The sequence below is a fragment of the Suillus plorans genome (assembly GCF_016647745.1).
Source record: "Suillus plorans strain S12 chromosome Unknown HD556scaffold_86, whole genome shotgun sequence".
NCBI classification, from domain to species: Eukaryota; Fungi; Basidiomycota; class Agaricomycetes; order Boletales; family Suillaceae; genus Suillus; species Suillus plorans.
Window position 1 is genome coordinate 91,547 of NW_024537470.1, and position 17,713 is coordinate 109,259.

The 17,713-nt window shown below is 48.2% G+C and overlaps 5 protein-coding genes across 5 annotated transcripts; 1 reads left to right on the top strand and 4 right to left on the bottom strand.

Moving 5' to 3' along the window:
• Nucleotides 1-170: 170 nt before the first annotated feature.
• HD556DRAFT_1313128 (uncharacterized protein) lies at nt 171-537 on the bottom strand (the record flags this gene model as incomplete). Its single annotated transcript, XM_041300753.1, has 2 exons — nt 171-251; nt 304-537. 2 exons carry the CDS (start codon nt 535-537, stop codon nt 171-173), a joined length of 315 nt encoding a protein of 104 aa, XP_041154319.1.
• Nucleotides 538-1,068: 531 nt separating this feature from the next.
• On the bottom strand, nt 1,069-2,236 carry HD556DRAFT_1313129 (uncharacterized protein; the record flags this gene model as incomplete). Its single annotated transcript, XM_041300754.1, has 7 exons — nt 1,069-1,448; nt 1,499-1,531; nt 1,585-1,591; nt 1,642-1,700; nt 1,748-1,833; nt 1,887-2,145; nt 2,206-2,236. 7 exons carry the CDS (start codon nt 2,234-2,236, stop codon nt 1,069-1,071), a joined length of 855 nt encoding a protein of 284 aa, XP_041154320.1.
• Nucleotides 2,237-3,773: 1,537 nt separating this feature from the next.
• HD556DRAFT_1299622 (iron-sulphar subunit protein of succinate dehydrogenase) lies at nt 3,774-5,128 on the top strand. Its single transcript, XM_041299460.1, has 6 exons — nt 3,774-3,942; nt 3,998-4,069; nt 4,137-4,320; nt 4,374-4,639; nt 4,699-4,774; nt 4,829-5,128. Exons 1-6 carry the CDS (start codon nt 3,805-3,807, stop codon nt 4,903-4,905), a joined length of 813 nt encoding a protein of 270 aa, XP_041154321.1. The 5' UTR covers nt 3,774-3,804; the 3' UTR covers nt 4,906-5,128.
• A 7,995-nt stretch (nt 5,129-13,123) lies between these two features.
• On the bottom strand, nt 13,124-14,970 carry HD556DRAFT_1539357 (uncharacterized protein; the record flags this gene model as incomplete). Its single annotated transcript, XM_041309714.1, has 8 exons — nt 13,124-13,728; nt 13,823-13,851; nt 14,011-14,047; nt 14,096-14,154; nt 14,228-14,286; nt 14,359-14,535; nt 14,738-14,800; nt 14,917-14,970. 8 exons carry the CDS (start codon nt 14,968-14,970, stop codon nt 13,406-13,408), a joined length of 801 nt encoding a protein of 266 aa, XP_041154322.1. The 3' UTR covers nt 13,124-13,405.
• A 469-nt stretch (nt 14,971-15,439) lies between these two features.
• HD556DRAFT_1313132 (uncharacterized protein) lies at nt 15,440-16,620 on the bottom strand (the record flags this gene model as incomplete). The annotated part of the gene is made up of 7 exons (XM_041300755.1): nt 15,440-15,819; nt 15,870-15,902; nt 15,956-15,962; nt 16,013-16,071; nt 16,119-16,204; nt 16,262-16,520; nt 16,590-16,620. The coding sequence occupies 7 exons, from the start codon at nt 16,618-16,620 to the stop codon at nt 15,440-15,442; spliced, it is 855 nt and encodes a 284-aa protein (XP_041154323.1).
• Nucleotides 16,621-17,713: the final 1,093 nt, after the last annotated feature.

Genomic DNA, 17,713 nt, shown 5'->3' on the forward strand with positions numbered 1-17,713 from the left:
CAAATTTGTTCCGGGTGTTCCCATGAAATCAATGGACGGTAGTCTATGATGGACCTTCAATAGATGTCGTTTGTATGAGGACACTCTCACATTTCAACAGTCACCGATTCGCTTTACAGATGAGATCGCGCCTGAGTTTTATTCATGTACATGTGCTTCTGTAAAGATGCTTACATAGAGAGCTCCTCTTTGACCGCGTTCAGCTCTGGATTTCCCTTGGAAATGGTCACCCATCTTGGGTACAAAGTGCCCTAAGAGCGGATCAACCGTAGTTCACGCTACAAGACAATACTTGAGACATACCTCAACCACAGGGACTGGCGCACGAGTGGGGTGAGGCCATGACAATAAGAACGCAGCACCTTCCTGATGGATGTTTTCGCCTTTTGGACGATGTGCTCTAAGAACATTGAGATCTGCCAGAAGGACGTGAAGGGCCTCCGTTTTATTCGTCATCCCAGATATCAGTCGCGCGCCCTTAGCTCCGCCGTACTTGAGCGTGACTTGAATGGTCTCGTAGTTCTTGAAGGGATTCATGAAGGAGATGATAAATGAGTTCAGAATCAGAAGTAGGCCGCTTTGCTGGTTGCTGCCACACGTGAGCAGGCGTATATAAGCAAATTACACTAAACCTTTTCACGTGTTCTTTGATCATTCTGCCTAAACCTCATCGCAACAATCATCCTACTAGTACCAATACTCTAGACTTCATCATTCAGCACTTCAAAGTTCAGACCTACATCTCTCAATACATAACCAACCAACCAATCAACTATTGAGATATTCATTCTAAATAAATATATCTTGTCACCCACGTGCAGCAACAGCAAAAGTGAAGGTGACGGGCGGCCTACTCTGAACTTCCTTGTAATACAGTACTTCTGTCCAATAGGTGAGGTTTGCCGGAAATTGGAGTATAAAGAGGTGGCGAAAATTTATTCGTTGAATTTCCAGGCGCGAAGCTGGAGACATCAAAATCCAAAGCAAAAAGAATCAAGTCCAGTAAACTGTTAAGCTCATCTACACTCTATATTCATGATACATAGTCGTATAATGTTGTAGATCGGTTCATATATTCACGTCCCGGATTACGTCCTGCCATTCATCAAGATGCCTCAACATCATCATGCATTTATTTCTGACATCTTTCTCTGCATCTTCTCCCAAGACCAGATACAACGGCCACTCCCTCCCAGCTGCAACGCCTTCTCCTCTTACGACGTCTGCGACGAGTTTCATCGCCTTCATGGGGTCTCCTGGTTGCCTGCCAGGGATAGCCTCATACATCACTTGTGTCTTCGCTCGCGTTTCATCATAATCAGGTATGGGATTCGTCCATGTGTCAAATTTATTTCTGTATATGTTTTCTGTGCGGAAGGCGCCAGGCTCGACGATCAGGACGCGTATGTTGAACGGTGCGAGTTCTACGGCAAGCGTTTCGCTCATTGCTACAAGATTCTTCAGATGATGTAACGCGTATTGATTTAATGCGACTTACCTTGCACAGCTGCCTTTGATGCGGCATAAGCGCCTGCCAGTCGTGGCATTGGTCACCCACGGAACAGCTTAAAAGACGCAACTCACCAAGTCCCTGAAACAGACGTTGTTCAACCACTCTCAACCATAGGTGATGCTACTCACCTTGACCTCTGGCCTCCAGGCGCTGCGACTTCCTATGATAACTACTGTACCACTCTTCCCTGCAGAGCTCAAAGCGTGTGTTGCATGCAAACCCGTGGAAACTTACTTTCACGCATATATGGTAATGCTGCATTCGTGACGTCCAGCACACCACAGACATTAGGGCGGAATTGTTTTGTCAGGAAGTCCACCCTGAAACCAATCGCATACATTAGGCACGGGAAAAGAACATGTCTGTGTCCTACCCGCATTCCTCAAGGATTCCCAGCAGCCCAATACCCGCATTGTTCACCAACACGTCAATCCTGCCCCACACCTTAGCCGCCTCGTCTACGCGTTCCTTGATGACAGTCGTTCCGGAAGTCACATCAAGCTCTAGGAGGTGTAGGTTTGGAGATTGGGGAAAATCTTGAATTTTCTGCAGAGATCGGACTGTCGCGACCACACGATCACCGCGTTCTAGAACGATTGATACTAAACGGCGACCAAAGCCTGATGATGTACCTAGATGATTGGCGTAAGCTACTGCTATCTCTACGCACCATAGGAAATGAGGATATTCACCTGTGATCAGCCATACTTTAGGGTCAGACATAAGTGTTCTTACGAATGAAGAGCCTGAGGTTTGGACTGGACTCAGTCTTGGATCTGTAATGCTGCTAAATGAGTTCGACAGGGATTGATGGACCAAGAGAGGCTGAAAGTAAGGACATGCTTTTATATCTAAGTGAGCGGCTGTAGCGGTATACCGGAAAAAACCATAGACGGTATAGTAGCACGTCAAACCGGTACAAAGGGAAGTCCATAGCCGGTGGTACAAAGGAAGTTCCATCGCCAGCGAAGTGACGTTCCTTACAGATCACAAGACTAGATTAGCTATCATGACTATACCTAAGAACGGGGAAGGAACTAGGTGTGGTTATAGCCAGAAAGTGTACGTAGAACAAGAGAGCTTACCTCAGCCTTGGATCAAAAGATTCCTTGATGGGAGAGGAATTGATACGGTTGAGACGGAGGGGAACGTGTATGATCAAGGCGTCTAACGAGAAGTCTCTAATTCGCTTCTCGTTAGACGCCTTGATCACACACGTTACGCCGCCCGGGGCGCGTAACGTACATGAATCAACATAAGTACGTTGTCCTGCCGCACAACTATCAACGGTACTGCGAGAAAATGGATTATATGGAGGTGTCAAGCTGTTCAACTGGGGCACTGATCCAAGATTCCGGCGTCCTTATTTTCATCACCACCGAACAGAGAACACCGCCTACGGATGGAAGACAGAATGAAGTGAGCTCCTGCTGGCAGGGAGCCCCAAGCCCACGAGGCACGAACAGCATGAGAGCCTTCTCGGCCCAGAAGGAAGACTGCCTCTGTTGGAAGATGGAGCTAGAAGGGTCTGAATCGATCAGTCGAAACACCTACACAAAGTAGTAACACTAAGAAGACAAACCCCTGATGGTACGGGATGTTGAATTGTTGCCGACGTCTAAATCCACATTTTTCGGGATGGAGGACGATGATGATGGGAATGAAGATTATGCAACTGATGAGAGGAATGCCTCGTGCACATTGGGGATAGTTTCGTTTGCGAGTGGAGTGGAGAACACGACGTAAGTTGTGAGAACGAGGGAAGGGTACTGATGCGTATTTCGACAGCGCACTGAACTAATGCAAACATGAAAGAAATGGAGGAAAGGTTAAGAGGTTTGGAAAATTACGATGTAAGATGGTTATTCTAAGCCACGGGTACCAATACGATCAGTTGTGAGTAGAATGCCACACCTATCGCACTCATCTAATCATATAACTTGAGAAGGAGCGAACTGCTGCTCCTACTACTAGGATGCTGAAGTTGTGGCTTCGAGCAATATTGTGGCTAGGTATACGAGTGCTTCAAGTTTTGGACAACTTACGAGTAATCAGATATATAGACTATATATCGAATTTTGTGCCGAATATGCCAAGGCAGTCGGGGACTTGGTGCGCACGCATCGCTACGATTGTGACTAGTATTGAGATGACGGTAAAGGTGTACGTGACAAAATAGGAAATCCTTGATTGGCTGCGGCTTTACCAGTCGGAACTTGAAATAATACGCACCGGCAATGCGAGCCGTCCACTCCGAATTCACGCGACAACATCCTTCCTCCACCATCGACATGCAGGTCCTCGCTAAGACCGCCCGCGCCAGCGCACCGCGCTTCTGCATGCGCTCGTTCGCCTCGTCTGCGGAAAGGTGCCAGGCTACTCCTATTGAGAAGCCTGTACTAAACAAGGAATTCAAAATTTATCGCTGGGTAAGTACTATACAATACATCAAAATATGGGGAAGTGATGATGTTTGTGTTATAGAACCCAGATGAACCTGCCAACAAACCCACTCTCCAGTCTTTTACCATTGATCTTAATCAAACTGGGCCCATGGTACGTTCACTCCTACATACTTCTCACTGTAATGTTTGAACACGCCCTTGGCTTTCTTTTGTAATAGATTCTTGATGCGCTCATCAAAATTAAGAACGAAATCGACCCCACGCTCACCTTCCGTCGTTCATGCAGAGAGGGTATCTGTGGTTCTTGCGCGATGAATATCGACGGTCAAAATACCCTCGCCTGTCTCTGTCGTATAGACAGAAACCCGAGCAAGAATTCCAAGATCTATCCGCTTCCTCACAGTAGGTTCTTCGCCGCAGTTCCCCCCTATAATCCTCAATGTTTACGTTTACAGTGTATATCGTGAAAGACCTGGTTCCCGACCTGACGCTATTCTACAAGCAGTACAAGTCCATCAAACCCTACCTTCAGAACGATAACTTGCCCGAGCAGGGCGAGTTCTTGCAATCGCAGGAGGACCGCAAGAAGCTCGATGGAATGTATGAGTGTATTCTATGTGCATGCTGCACGACAAGTTGTCCATCGTATTGGTGGAACCAGGATGAATACTTGGGCCCTGCGACGCTAATGCAAGCATACCGCTGGATCGCCGACTCTCGTGTACGTGATCTTTTTTCGCGAGACATGTCGTGAGATCTTATTCGCGTATTTGGTGACAGGATTCATATGGTGCCCAGAGAAAGGAGCAACTCCAGAACGAGATGAGCATGTACCGCTGTCACACAATTTTCAATTGTACGTTGCGTCAGTCACTTCGTGCGTATTACAAATATTCATAGATCCCTCTAGGCGCACGTACCTGCCCGAAGGGTCTTAACCCTGCAGAAGCCATCGCGAAGATCAAGCTCGAGCTTGCCGCTGACTAATAGCCTTGCGTCGACAGTGGGACGGAGCTTGTGTGAACAGGCCGTCACCTGCGGTCGTTACTCATGATTCCGAGTGAAATCCCATCATGATGTTGGTACTATATTTGTCTTCGTTCGTCGATGCAAATAAAGAGAACGTATCTTTGACGTATCTTGTCGATTGTTCACGCTTGACAACGCGGTATATAGTTGACCATACGCAAAAGGATCAGTTCTGAGATCCAGGACTGTGCGAAAGAGCGTGAGATCTCGGCAGCCATTGAAAGTAGTTGCTTAAGCTGTTCTCAAAGGAAATTCACTATCGAACTCGAACGACACGGATGCATAGAAAACGTGATACATGGAATACGTACGGTGAGTTTCGAAATTGTTGAGCAGTTGAAGGGAGCAGTGCATTGTTGCGTTGTATGGCGCATATACAATCTATTTTGAGATCTAGTCGATGGGGAGAAATCTCGGGCGCAGTAGGCATCATTAAGTAGTCTGGACTCTGGTGTTTTTTCAGGTGCGTCAATTGGTGCGATCCTAGACGAAAGCTGCATTAGCCCCAAAGGCAAAAACGAAAACGGCTGAGCGCTGAGTCCGAGTCACCATCAGGCAGAGAAATGTACTAATCGTTGTATTTCCAATAACGTTTTGCTCTCAAGCACTTCAACTTCGTTTGTCAACGGCGGGTGAACTTCCCAGCCTCTACTACGCCGATTTAAAACTATGATGATGTATTGTCGAAGGTTTGCACGACTGTGTCAAATGTGTCAACTAAGGTATTTCACTGTCGCGCAGATTGTATAGTGCTGAGACCAGGGGATGTGCACTTTACTTCGCCTGCATGCCCTACAATTGAGAGTATCGTCACGGTACACCTTGAGTGGGTGAATTTCGGAATTGGTTGAATGCGAGGGGGTATCCTCCGGCCTGGCATACATAATCTTACTTTAGTAGGGGCATCGGTATTTACTATTCATGTTGTATTGAACTCAAAACTGTGAAAAGTTGGCGTGGCATTTTTTGCCTTGTCATAGCCGCGTCAACGGCGCATCACATGCATCACAACCGATGCAGGATCCACGAATGACCGGAAGGGATAGGTTCTAATATCATCCGCCAAGCATATACATGATAATATAAAAGCAAGTCATTTTGCTACCGTCACCAGCATCCACGCACCTCAACGAAATCATCCGAACACTTCAAACAAACAATGCGCTTCTTTTTTCTCACCTTTATTGTTGCGTTGACAGCGTCCATATTGTCTGTCACAGCAAGGCGACGAAACTGCAGCCCATCTGGAAATATTTGCGTAACGGATAGTAACTGTTGCGAAAAAACTGATACCTGCTATGGTGGCGTGTGCGGGCTTGAGATGAGCCTCCTCCACCCTGAGAACAGGCCGTAGCGACACACCAGTGAGTGTTTCCGCATTCATATTGGCGGCGTTTTTAATCGAGCAATATGTAGAACGCTGCTGATTGAGAAATGAATAGAGGTGGGTGAAAGGAGTACATGTATGAGGTGTCTGCACACTGTTTGGTCTTGGCGTAAATATGACACCGCGGCCGCGGCAGACTGGCCAGCGATAAATCAAATGCGTGTTAGCTAAAAGACGCGCAGTTTGATTGGGTCAAAAGTTAAAATTTTCACCGCTTTTATTCATCCACTCGACAAGATTAAAGACATGCAATTGCTCATACTTTTTTCTGTGTAAGTCTCGTTTAACCGTCTAGTTGGAGCTCACAAGACAGTCAAGACCTGTGATATAAATCATCAACTTATCTGGCTTCGGGTCGATATTAAAGGCGTTGATAACGAGCGCGGGAACAACGAGGAGTCTAGAACGAGAAAGATCTCAGTGTCTTGAACGAAACTCTATTACAAACGGTGCGTCTACCTAGAACGAGAAAGCTACAGCTAACGTTAGACGTGTTAACAACTCTAGGTGACTTTTAGAACGTACATCTCAGTGTCTTGAACGAAACTGAGATGCACCTGCGCTACTGGTACTGGTCTTATAGTAAGTGTGTCAGGAACTTGAATATATGAATGAGAGACTGAAAATAATCTAGGATGCGAGCCGATGTCACTCCACCGCTCGCCTATGTCCATTTTGGCTTGAGCTCGTACCTATCACCTCCCGGACATCCTTATCTCGGATCCTTCGGCTTCTCTCGTCTCGGACGTCTCGGCTTCATAGTCCAACACTCCCCCTCGAGCGCAAGCCACGCTCATCAGCATCCTCAACTTCTGGAGTCGTGGTCGTGGGAGCGCCTTCGTAAAGGCGTCAGCGATGTTGTCCTCGGAGGGGCAGTAGAATAACTTGAAGGTGCCGTTCTTGACGTGTGAGCGGACGAAGTGGTATCGAAGGTCGATGTGCTTGGTGCGTGACTGGAACTTTCCATTGGATGCTAATGCTATCGCAGCTTGATTGTCACAGAACACGGGAATGGGATGTGGGACGGGGTCGTAGAGCTCTTCGATGAGCAACTGAAGGTAAAGTAATTCGCGTATCACACTGGTCAGGGCGATATACTCAGCCTCTGCCGTGGATAGCGCGATCAGCGGTTGCTTACGGGCACTCCATGCCACTGGCCCTCCGTTTAATAGAACGACATACCCGGACATTGAGTGTCAGTGGGGTTGGGACGCCCAGTCTGCATCCACGAAGGCTTCAAGGCCGCCGTCCGTCGAACCGAGTGTCAGCTCGTAGTCTCCCATTCCCTTGAGGTAACATAGCGCCCTTTTGGTGGCCTCCCAGTGGGGCCTACCAGGATTGCGCATGAATTGCGACAGCGTCGCAACGGGGAATGCTATATCAGGCCTGGTGCTAGTGGCTGCGTACATCAGCGAGCCAATGGCTCGCTGATACGGCACGTCGCGCATGGCCTGGATCTCCTGCACTGTGGCAGGTCCCTGCTCAACGGACAAGGTAAGTGTTGGCTCCATCGGCGTCTGCGCACTCTTAGTGTCTCCCATGTAGAAGTGTTCGACGATCGTGTCGACATAGGCTTTTTGGGAGAGGGTCAAGGTACGTGCACCACGGTCTCGTGTTACCTTTAGGCCTAACAACCAGCTTAGCTCGCCTAGGTCCGTGATTTCGAAGAATTCGCGGAGGTGGGACTTGAAACGGGTGATGTGGGAGGTGCTGTTGGCGGTGACGGCCATGTTGTCCACGGAAACGGTGATGACGACGTGTTCTCCCGGTGCCCGCCTGTAGTACACTGCCTGGTCCACCTTGGACCGGGTGAATCCTATCTTCGCAAAGACTCCCGCTAACTCCTCAGCCCACTCAAAACCGGCCTGCTTCAAACCAGGTAAGCTCCTTCGCAGCCGCAACACCTTTCCTCGCTGACTCTCCGTGAGATAGCCGGGTGGCCTGCGCATGTAAATCTCCTCCTGGATACTGGCATACAGGTACGCACTTTTTATATCGACCTGGTGGATCTCCCAGTCGTTCTGAGCCGCCATTGTCAGCACGGTGCGTATGGTGCTCATGTTGGCTGTCGGCGCGAACGTGTCGAAGTAGTCGACACCGAATTGCTGCCTCTGGCCGTTGGCAACGAGTCGTGCCCGCAGTTTGAGTTTTTCGCCGTCGGGTCCACGTTTCGTGGCCAAAACGAAATGGCAGGGGATGAGGTTAGCGCCACGAGGTAAGTCTACTACTTCCCACGTCCCCAACTTCTTAAGTTGACTAATCTCGTAATCAACAGCTTCTTGCCACTCTACTCCATCTGGTCCGTTTAACGCCTGCTGCCAGGTGGGCTCTGGTTGGGCAACTGCCAAGGCAAGTTGAAGGTGAGTCTCTTCGTCCACTAAATCTACCTCTGACGCTTCCAACAGGTTCTCCATCGCTATGGCCGCTGCATTGCTGCCTTTGTTCAGGCTCGCATAGTAGCCTGGAGGAGGTCTGGCCCTCGTGGTCCTTGGAGGAGTAGATGGCTGAGGTTGCTGCTCGGTAGATGGTTGAGGTTGCTGGGCGGTAGATGGTTGAGGTTGCTGCTGCAAGGTAGTGGTGATGGGCTGGAGGCTATGAGGTAAGTTATTATTATTACTGTTGCCGCTGTTATGTTCGTTAACAGCGGTAGGCTCCCCCTCGTCCAGTGCATCCACCAGGATCTCTGCCGGTGCAAAGGTGAGGTTCCTCTCCACCGATACACGGCGTTTCCCCGGCCAGTACACCCTATAACCCTTGCTTTCAGCGTCTACACCCACAAATACGGCCTCTACAGCCTTCGGCTCTAGCTTCCCACCCTCCAGCATGTGCACAAAGACCTTCGCCCCAAACTCATGGGCGCGCGACAAATCTGGCTTGCACTTTCGCACCAGCTCGTAGGACATGGTGCCGGGGATGGACCTTGAAGGTAAGCGGTTCTTTAGCCATGCTGCGTAGTTAATGGCTTCTGCCCACAGATACTTTGGTAGGTCCCATCCTATCAACATCGCCCTCGCGTGCTCCACCAACGTCCGGTTCAGACGTTCGGCCACGCCATTCTGCTGCGGTGAGTCGTGGACTGTCAACTGACGTTCAATGCCTTGCTGACGGAGGTACAGGTCGAATTCGGTGCTAAGATATTCTCCCCCTCTGTCCGAACGGACTTTACGAAGCGTGACGGCCGGCGTCTGACGCGCCAGCCACGCTTCATAAGCCTTGAAGGCGGTAAGTGCTTCGCTCTTCAGTTTCAAGAACTGAACCTTCGTCTGCCTGCTGTAATCGTCGGTGAAGCTGATGTAGTAGAGGCTCCCGTTTAGACTGGTCGTCTGCGCAGGTCCCCACAGGTCCGTGTGCACTAAGTCTCCATAGGTAAGTGCGCGCGTACTGGACTCATCTGGGTAGGGTTTCTGCGTTGACTTCGCCTTCACACAGACATCGCAAAACTCGGGCTTGGATGTGAGGTCCAGCTCTATACCGGTGACGAGGCTCTTCTTCACGGCGTCCATGGCTGCTGCTTGGGAGGTGTGTCCTAGGACACGGTGCAGGCTCCCTACGGTGAGTTTTTGCCTTGCTACATTGGCATGATGCGTCTGACGACGCGCAACGACGCTGTAGAGTCCCTCCAGCTGCAGAATCTCGGCGATAACATGTCGCTTCGGCCCTTGGGAGAGGATCTGGCACATGCGTCCCTCGAAGAGGACTGCTAGGCCAGCCGCCGTTATCCTGTTTGTGGAGATAAGGGTGAATGCCATCCTAGGTGCGTATAGCGCATTTTTCAGCGTCACAGTCGTGCGCTTCTGACCCATTGGCAGCTCTATCTGAACATCACCTCGGCCTATGGCACTTAGAGTCGAGCCGTCAGCTGTGTGCACGTCTTGGGGTGGAATGGTGACGAAATTCGTGAATTTGGCCCGGTCTGGGCAGAAATGAGATGTGGCGCCCGAATCTACGATGGCTCCTCTCTTCTCCACTGGTACGTCCAACTGCCCTGCTACGTTCGCTAAATCTGATGTTACGAAAGCATATTGGTCGTCCTGCGCCTCAGACTGGGTGGCTGAGTTGGCTGCCTGCTTTGGCGCCTTCTCACCTCTCCTCTTCTGTTGGTTGGGACCTTGTCCCTCCTTCCCACCACCCGGACGCCAACAGTCGGTCTTGTAGTGGCCTTTCCGGTCACAGTTAAAACAGGTGACGTCCGGATTGGCTTTGGTGGCGCCTGCTGACGCTCTACCTTTCCCTTTTGTTTCTCTTGCGGAGAGGGCGGAGCCAGAGGCTCCCTTTTTGGTGGGACGACGTTCGGTGAGTAGGCGATGCTCATACTCTTTGGTCACGATGCTGATTAGCTCGTAGGAGGTGATCGGAGTTTTGGTTATCCTAGCCGCTGCGCTGATGGAGGATAGGAGTGGTCGGTAGGATTCTGGGAGCGAGCCCAAGATGATGGCGTGGAAGTCGTTGTCGACGATACCTGCGCCCATTCCGGCCAAGGACTCGCAGAGCCTCATGAGCTCTGCGAAGTGGGCCTTAACGTCCCCTCCTTCATCACAGCGTGTCTCTTGCAACCGACGCCGTAAGTCAATTTGCACGAGTTCAGTCTTACCCTCGTGAATCTGACAAATCTCATCCCAGATCTCGGAGGCCTCCCCAAGCTTCTGGACGCGCAGTAGTAGCCGATCGGTGATCGTGCTAAATATCTGCTGCTTCACAAGTGAGTTTTTTTGGTGATACTCGTCGATCTTGTTATCGAGCTCGTCTATTTCAGTCTGCGATGGCGTTGACCTGTCAGGCTTTTTGACGGCCTTGGTTTTCGGATCGATGACGAAAGGAATAGGCTCGCAGACTCGACCATTGGTATATCGCATCAAACCTCGCGCTCCAATAGCCGTTAGTGTTCGTTCTTTGTAAGTAATCCAGTTCGAGCTGTCTTCTGCGAGCTTCGGGATATTGAACAGGCTGGAGTTGGTAGCGGGGAGCGTAGATTCCATGATGGTAGCAGGGCTCATAACCTAAAGGCGTTGATAACGAGCGCGGGAACAACGAGGAATCTAGAACAAGAAAGATCTCAGTGTCTTGAACGAAACTCTATTACAAACGGTGCGTCTACCTAGAACGAGAAAGCTACAGCTAACGTTAGACGTGTTAACAACTCTAGGTGACTTTTAGAACGTACATCTCAGTGTCTTGAACGAAACTGAGATGCACCTGCGCTACTGGTACTGGTCTTATAGTAAGTGTGTCAGGAACTTGAATATATGAATGAGAGACTGAAAATAATCTAGGATGCGAGCCGATGCCACTCCACCGCTCGCCTATGTCCATTTTGGCTTGAGCTTGTACCTATCACCTCCCGGACATCCTTATCTCGGATCCTTCGGCTTCTCTCGTCTCGGACGTCTCGGCTTCATAGTCCAACAGATATAGCCTGACCTTCGGATACAGACATGCCAAAGATAGTCATGCCATATTTAGAGACCTGTTTCTCGATCGAGAATGACCACGAAACACATCAGTTTGCTGTCAACAGCATGAATCAGCAACATATGGCTCACGAAGACTTACCTTGGACTTGCACCCTTCCCACCTCAACTCTCCAAATTTTACAATCACCACAACCTCATCTCAGCCCCCTTCACCCAAACACAACAAGAAAATACACCTCAGTCACGGCGCCTGCAGAGCACTATGAAAGGGAATCGGGATTGAGTGATGAGGCAGCGAGAGGCTAACATTTACTCACTGGAACCAAGTCTTGAAAATCCTCGCTGAAGAGATGTGAAGGAGGTGATTGAAAAATTGTTCTGCTTTCTGTTGGTCATATGGCCCGCGTGGTCCATACTTAGCGCCTCGTTGTTTCGCGTCGAGTGTTTGCAGTGCAATTGTTGCTGCAAATAGTTGGTCATCCGGTGTCTCTGTATCAGCCAGTAAAATGATGGCAACAGTACCCACATCGAATCGAGATCTCTTCCCTTGAACTACTTCCGTGGTGAATTGTGAATCAGAACGGTCTGACGTAGATGATAACGGTGGACTCATTCCTTCTGTCCACGGCAGCTCTATTGTATGTTTTGGTCCCAATGGTGACAAATTTGTCCCGCGTGTTCCTGTGAAATCAATGGACGGTAGTCTATGATGGACCTTCAATAGATGTCGTTTGTATGAGGACACTCTCACATTTCAACAGTCACCGATTCGCTTTACAGGTGAGATCGCGCCTGAGTTTTATTCATGTACATGTGCTGCTGTAAAGATGCTTACATAGAGAGCTCCTCTTTGACCGCGTTCAGCTCTGGATTCCCTTTGGAAATGGTCACCCATCTTGGGTACAAACTGCCCTAAGACATCACTGAAAATCAAGATGTGCTATAAACCATTATATTTGCCTTATAATGGTCATAATACCCGCAATCTGGTAAAATATGGCAAGCGGTTAGATAATGTCATATATACCTTTAAACACCTAGCCTCCTTGACCAATTTAAATAATGATCATACATATTTGTCGGACTACCAAGTATGGCTTGTAAGTGAAGAGATTAACATCCTTTTCGCCCAATACACTACCTTATAAATGCACAACGGGGAGTCAGACGTTAAGCAACAGCAACTGAAATATGCAGAAGGTGATTATCTAGCTAATGCTAGCTAATATTGGTAATATATATAACGGAATGTTTGATTCTGCGGAACCAATTCGCGTCTACCCCACATGCATGCTCATCATATATAGCTTTAAATACATAGCATTTGTGGCCGTCAGCCGATCTACATAATTATTACATGTATATACCAGGACTCCGAGTATGGTACTCTACACATGTATCCCATAGCTCAATGGTATCTTGGCACTAGCCTCTATCCCGGTAGCTCATTTGCAATGCGACAGTAACAAATGGTTGGCCATGAAAAGTACTGCGAGCATCTTGAAGTTCGACACAAGCAAGATGCAGGTGTTATTTGGTACTACTGATTTCGTATGCAGGATTTGCAGGGCATAGACTCGTGCGCCAGCAGAGCATCGAGCGCAGTAGCAGAGCATGGTAGTAGAGCATCGAGAGCGGTAGTAGAGCATCGAGAGCAATACTAGAACATCGAGCACAGCAGTAGATGATCAAGTCCAATGATAGGATGCAGTTCGGCAATGGGAGTTAGCCATGGGATCAAGGGCTGGCCATCCAATCGAATTTCTACCGTCGAGCGCCCCGAGTTTCCTGTGGGGTTGTTCCTAGCCATAACCAAGTTTCCTAGACAGACGAACTTTACAAATCCGAGGGAAATGCGGACCAGGAGGGGATTTTCTGGAGCAGGACTTGTCGAGAAAGTAGTATTAATGAGTGAGTAAAGGTAAAGCAGGCGATTGTGTGGGTACAGAGCATCGCCGGGGCGCAAAGAAGGTCCGATAGAGTCTGATAACGAGTAACGAACTATTTCTTATAAATGACTAGAAAATATACTTGGTGAGCGGTGATTGAGGTCTTGACTTGCTCTGCCGACACGTACCTCGTTTACTTTCAGATCCGGGAACCGAACTGTTTCAGAATAGGAAGAATTGCATTATTAAAGTTAGGAATGGAGCAGGGTTGCAGGGCTGCGAGCTTTGGTGTCAATAGCGGACAACAAAAACGAACGGAGAACCGAACCGCTTTGCTTTGCTTGAAGGGGAATTCGGTTCTCGAGTACTTACATACTTGAACATGAGACCAAACTTGCCTGCCAAACTAGTGTCTAGTAGTTCGACTCGGAACATCAAGACAAATGACTAAAATAACGAACCTTTACCATGGTAGAGAACTTGAACATCAACTCGGAAGGGAAAAGAGGCTGAAGAGCGGCTATATCGCAGTATGCATAATCAAACAGCGAGTCAGTGGTCTCTTGCGGGGAATTGACAGGACATGCACAGACTGGCAATGCGGTGAGGCCAGATGCTCGACCGCTTCCGTGTCCTTGATGGAACACCAGTACTAAAAGCGAGAAATCTGACATGAGGTGGTAATGGTTGAGTCATCACAAAGAAAATAAAAGAGAAAACAGACCGAAAACCAATAGTTTGATTTGTGTCTTAAATGTGCAATGTAGAGCACTCGGAACTTGATAAGCTGTTGCCAGTGGGATATAATGGCATGTCCAATGGGTTCCGATGAGACCGAGAGTTGCAAAAATCCTGGCATTCGTCTGTCGCCCGATATACCATTATATTGGCATATCAAGCGCTGCATGGATGGAGAATATGGTCCAAAAACGATATTCTCACGTGCACTTGATAATCCAATACACCGGTATGTCAGGGTATATCATGGCCAAACAAAATTAGCTGAAAGGGTAATATAACTCGACTCATATCAGGCTGAGTGAATTTCAGTGATGGAGCGGATCAACCGTAGTTCACGGTACAAGACAATACTCGAGACATACCTCAACCACAGGGACTGGCGCACGAGTGGGGTGAAGCCACGACAATAAGAACGCAGCACCTTCCTGATGGATGTTTTCGCCTTTTGGACGATGTGCTCTAAGAACATTGAGATCTGCCAGAAGGACATGAAGGGCCTCCGTTTTATTCGTCATCCCAGATATCAGTCGCGCGCCCTTACTCTGCCGTACTTGAGCGTAACTTTAATGGTCTCGTAGTTCTTGAAGGGATTCATGAAGGCGATGATAAATAACAATTATAATTTATCACGGGAGTTCAGAGTAGGCCGCTTTGCTGGTTGCTGCAGCACGTGAGCAGGCGGATGTTATATAAGCATATTACTGTCCTACAATATTTACATAAACTTTTTCACATAATGACATTTGATCATTCTGCCTAAACCTCATCGCAACAATCATCTACCAATACTCTAGACTTCACCGGTCATCTAGTCAACCATGTGCCGCAATAGAAAAAATGAAGGTGACAGACTCAGACTCGGACAGCGGCCTACTCTGAACTTCCTTGTAATACAGTACTTCTGTCCAATAGGTGAGGTTTGCCGGAAATTGCAATAAAAATGTATTCGTTGAATTTCCAGGCGCGAAGCTGGAGACATCAAAATCCAAAGCAAAAAGAACCAAGTGCAGTAAACAAGCTCATCTATACTCTATATACATAGTCGTGTAATGTTGTAAATCGGATCATAGATTCACGTCCCGGATTACGTCCTGCCATTCATCAAGATGCTTCAACATCATCATGCATTTATTTCTGACATCTTGCTCTGCATCTTCTCCCAAGACCAGATACAATGGCCACTTCCTCCCAGCTGCAACGCCTTCTCCTCTTACGACGTCTGCGACGAATTTCATCGCCTTCATGGGGTCTCCTGGTTGCCTGCCAGGGATAGCCTTATACCTCACCTGTGTCTCCGCTCGCGTTTCATCATAATCAGGTATGGGATTCGTCCATGTGTCAAATTTATTGCTGTATATGTTTTCTGTGCGGAAGGCGCCAGGCTCGACGATCAGGACGCGTATGTTGAACGGTGCGAGTTCTACGGCAAACGTTTCGCTCATTGCTACAAGATTCTTCAGATGATGTAACGTGTATTGATTTAACGCGACTTACCCTGCACGGCTGCCTTTGATGAGGCATAAGCGCCTGCCAGTCGTGACGTTGGTCACCCACGGAACAGCTTGGAAGACGCAACTCACCAAGTCCCTGAAGCAGACGTTGTTCAACCACTCTCAACCATAGATGATACTACTCACCTTGATCTCTGGCTTCCAGGCGCTGCGACTTCCTATGATAACTACTGTACCACTCTTCCCTGCAGAGCTCAAAGCGTGTGTTGCATGCAAACCCGTGGAAACTTACTTTCACGCATATATGGTAATGCTGCATTCGTGACGTCCAGCACACCACAGACATTAGGGCGGAATTGTTTTGTCAGGATGTCCACCCTGAAACCAATCGCATACATTAGGCACGGGAAAAGAACATGCATGTCGGTGTCCTACCCGCATTCCTCAAGGATTCCCAGCAGCACAATACCCGCATTGTTCACCAACACGTCAATCCTGCCCCACACCTTAGCCGCCTCATCTACGCGTTCCTTGATGACAGTCGTTCCGGAAGTCACGTCGAGCTCTAGGAGGTGTAGGTTTGGAGATTGGGGAAAATCTTGAACTTTCTGGAGAGATCGGGCCGCCGCGACCACACGATCACCGCGTTCTAGAACGATTGATACTAACCGGCGACCAAAACCTGATGATGTACCTAGATGATTGGCGTAAGCTACTGCTATCTCTGTATTTGATACGCACCATATGAAATGAGAATACTCACCTGTGATTAGCCATACTTTAGGGTCAGACATAAGTGCTCTTCCGAGTAAAGAGCCTGAGGTTCGGACTAGGAACGAGAAAGGCAGTCTTAGATCTGTAATGCTGCTAAATGAGTTCGACAGGGATTGATGGACCAAGAGAGATGGGCTGTTCACTGTAGATACCGAAAGTAAGGACATGCTTTTATATCTAGGTGAGTGCCAGCTATAGCGGTATAACGGAAACACCATAGACGGTATAGTAGCACTTCGAACCGGTACAAAGGGAAGTGCGAATGGGTAAGGATATGTGCGGATAGATAAATGAGAACATGCATGACAAGGTGCCAACAACTCGGAACGCAGACACACCAATGCATGTGAACAAGCGCCGACACAGATGAATGTTAATGAGCCACAAGAAGTGCAAATGAACGCAGACGAATTGTGTGACAACAGATAGTATGGCCAAACGCAGATATGCGCAAATGAATATGTGCGACCGAACAAGTACGAACGAGCCACAAAGGAGGTGGTTGATAGTGCAATACTATCGGCTACCACGACTTCGGATAACCACTCGTTCGGACGGTCACACAATGTAACAGAGTAAGTGTATTACAAGTGTACAATGATATGTGGTCAAGCCGCATCAGGGAAAACTCCGGATTTTGCCAAGCGCCCATAATTGTGTTGCAACTAATGAAAGCACTCACAATCGTCACAATCGTTTACGAGCGGTTGCCCTTTGTCAACCCATGTTATAACACGGTTGCAATCTAACTGCAATACTCATGCATGTAATAGTTGTACAGATATGTGAATTTCAACGGAATACTGGTACATATTTCATCATTCTTGCAATTCACTTGCCATTGTTTGCAATTGACATACCATATTTCATGACACCATATTGTCATGAAATTGGAAAGTCACTTGAGCTCGAGGCTTACAAAAGTCATAAAATAGCGGCAGAATATGATTTGAAGTAGAGTTGAGTGAGATATTGCAAAGTGTCCGAACCAGTGGTTGTCCGAAGTTGTGCCGATAGTACCTAGTTCAGAGCCAATCAGTACTGTTACTTTTGGACAAAAATTCATACCACTGGAGCAATATAAATGTTAGAATTTATGTACTACATAGGATG

Coding starts and splice junctions, on each gene's coding strand:
- HD556DRAFT_1299622 (XM_041299460.1), top strand. CDS start 3,805: ATGCAGGTCCTCGCTAAGACCGCCCGCGCCAGCGCACCGCGCTTCTGC. Junction 4,640..4,698: donor GCTGGATCGCCGACTCTCGT/GTACGTGATCTT, acceptor ATTTGGTGACAG/GATTCATATGGTGCCCAGAG. Junction 4,775..4,828: donor CTGTCACACAATTTTCAATT/GTACGTTGCGTC, acceptor AGATCCCTCTAG/GCGCACGTACCTGCCCGAAG.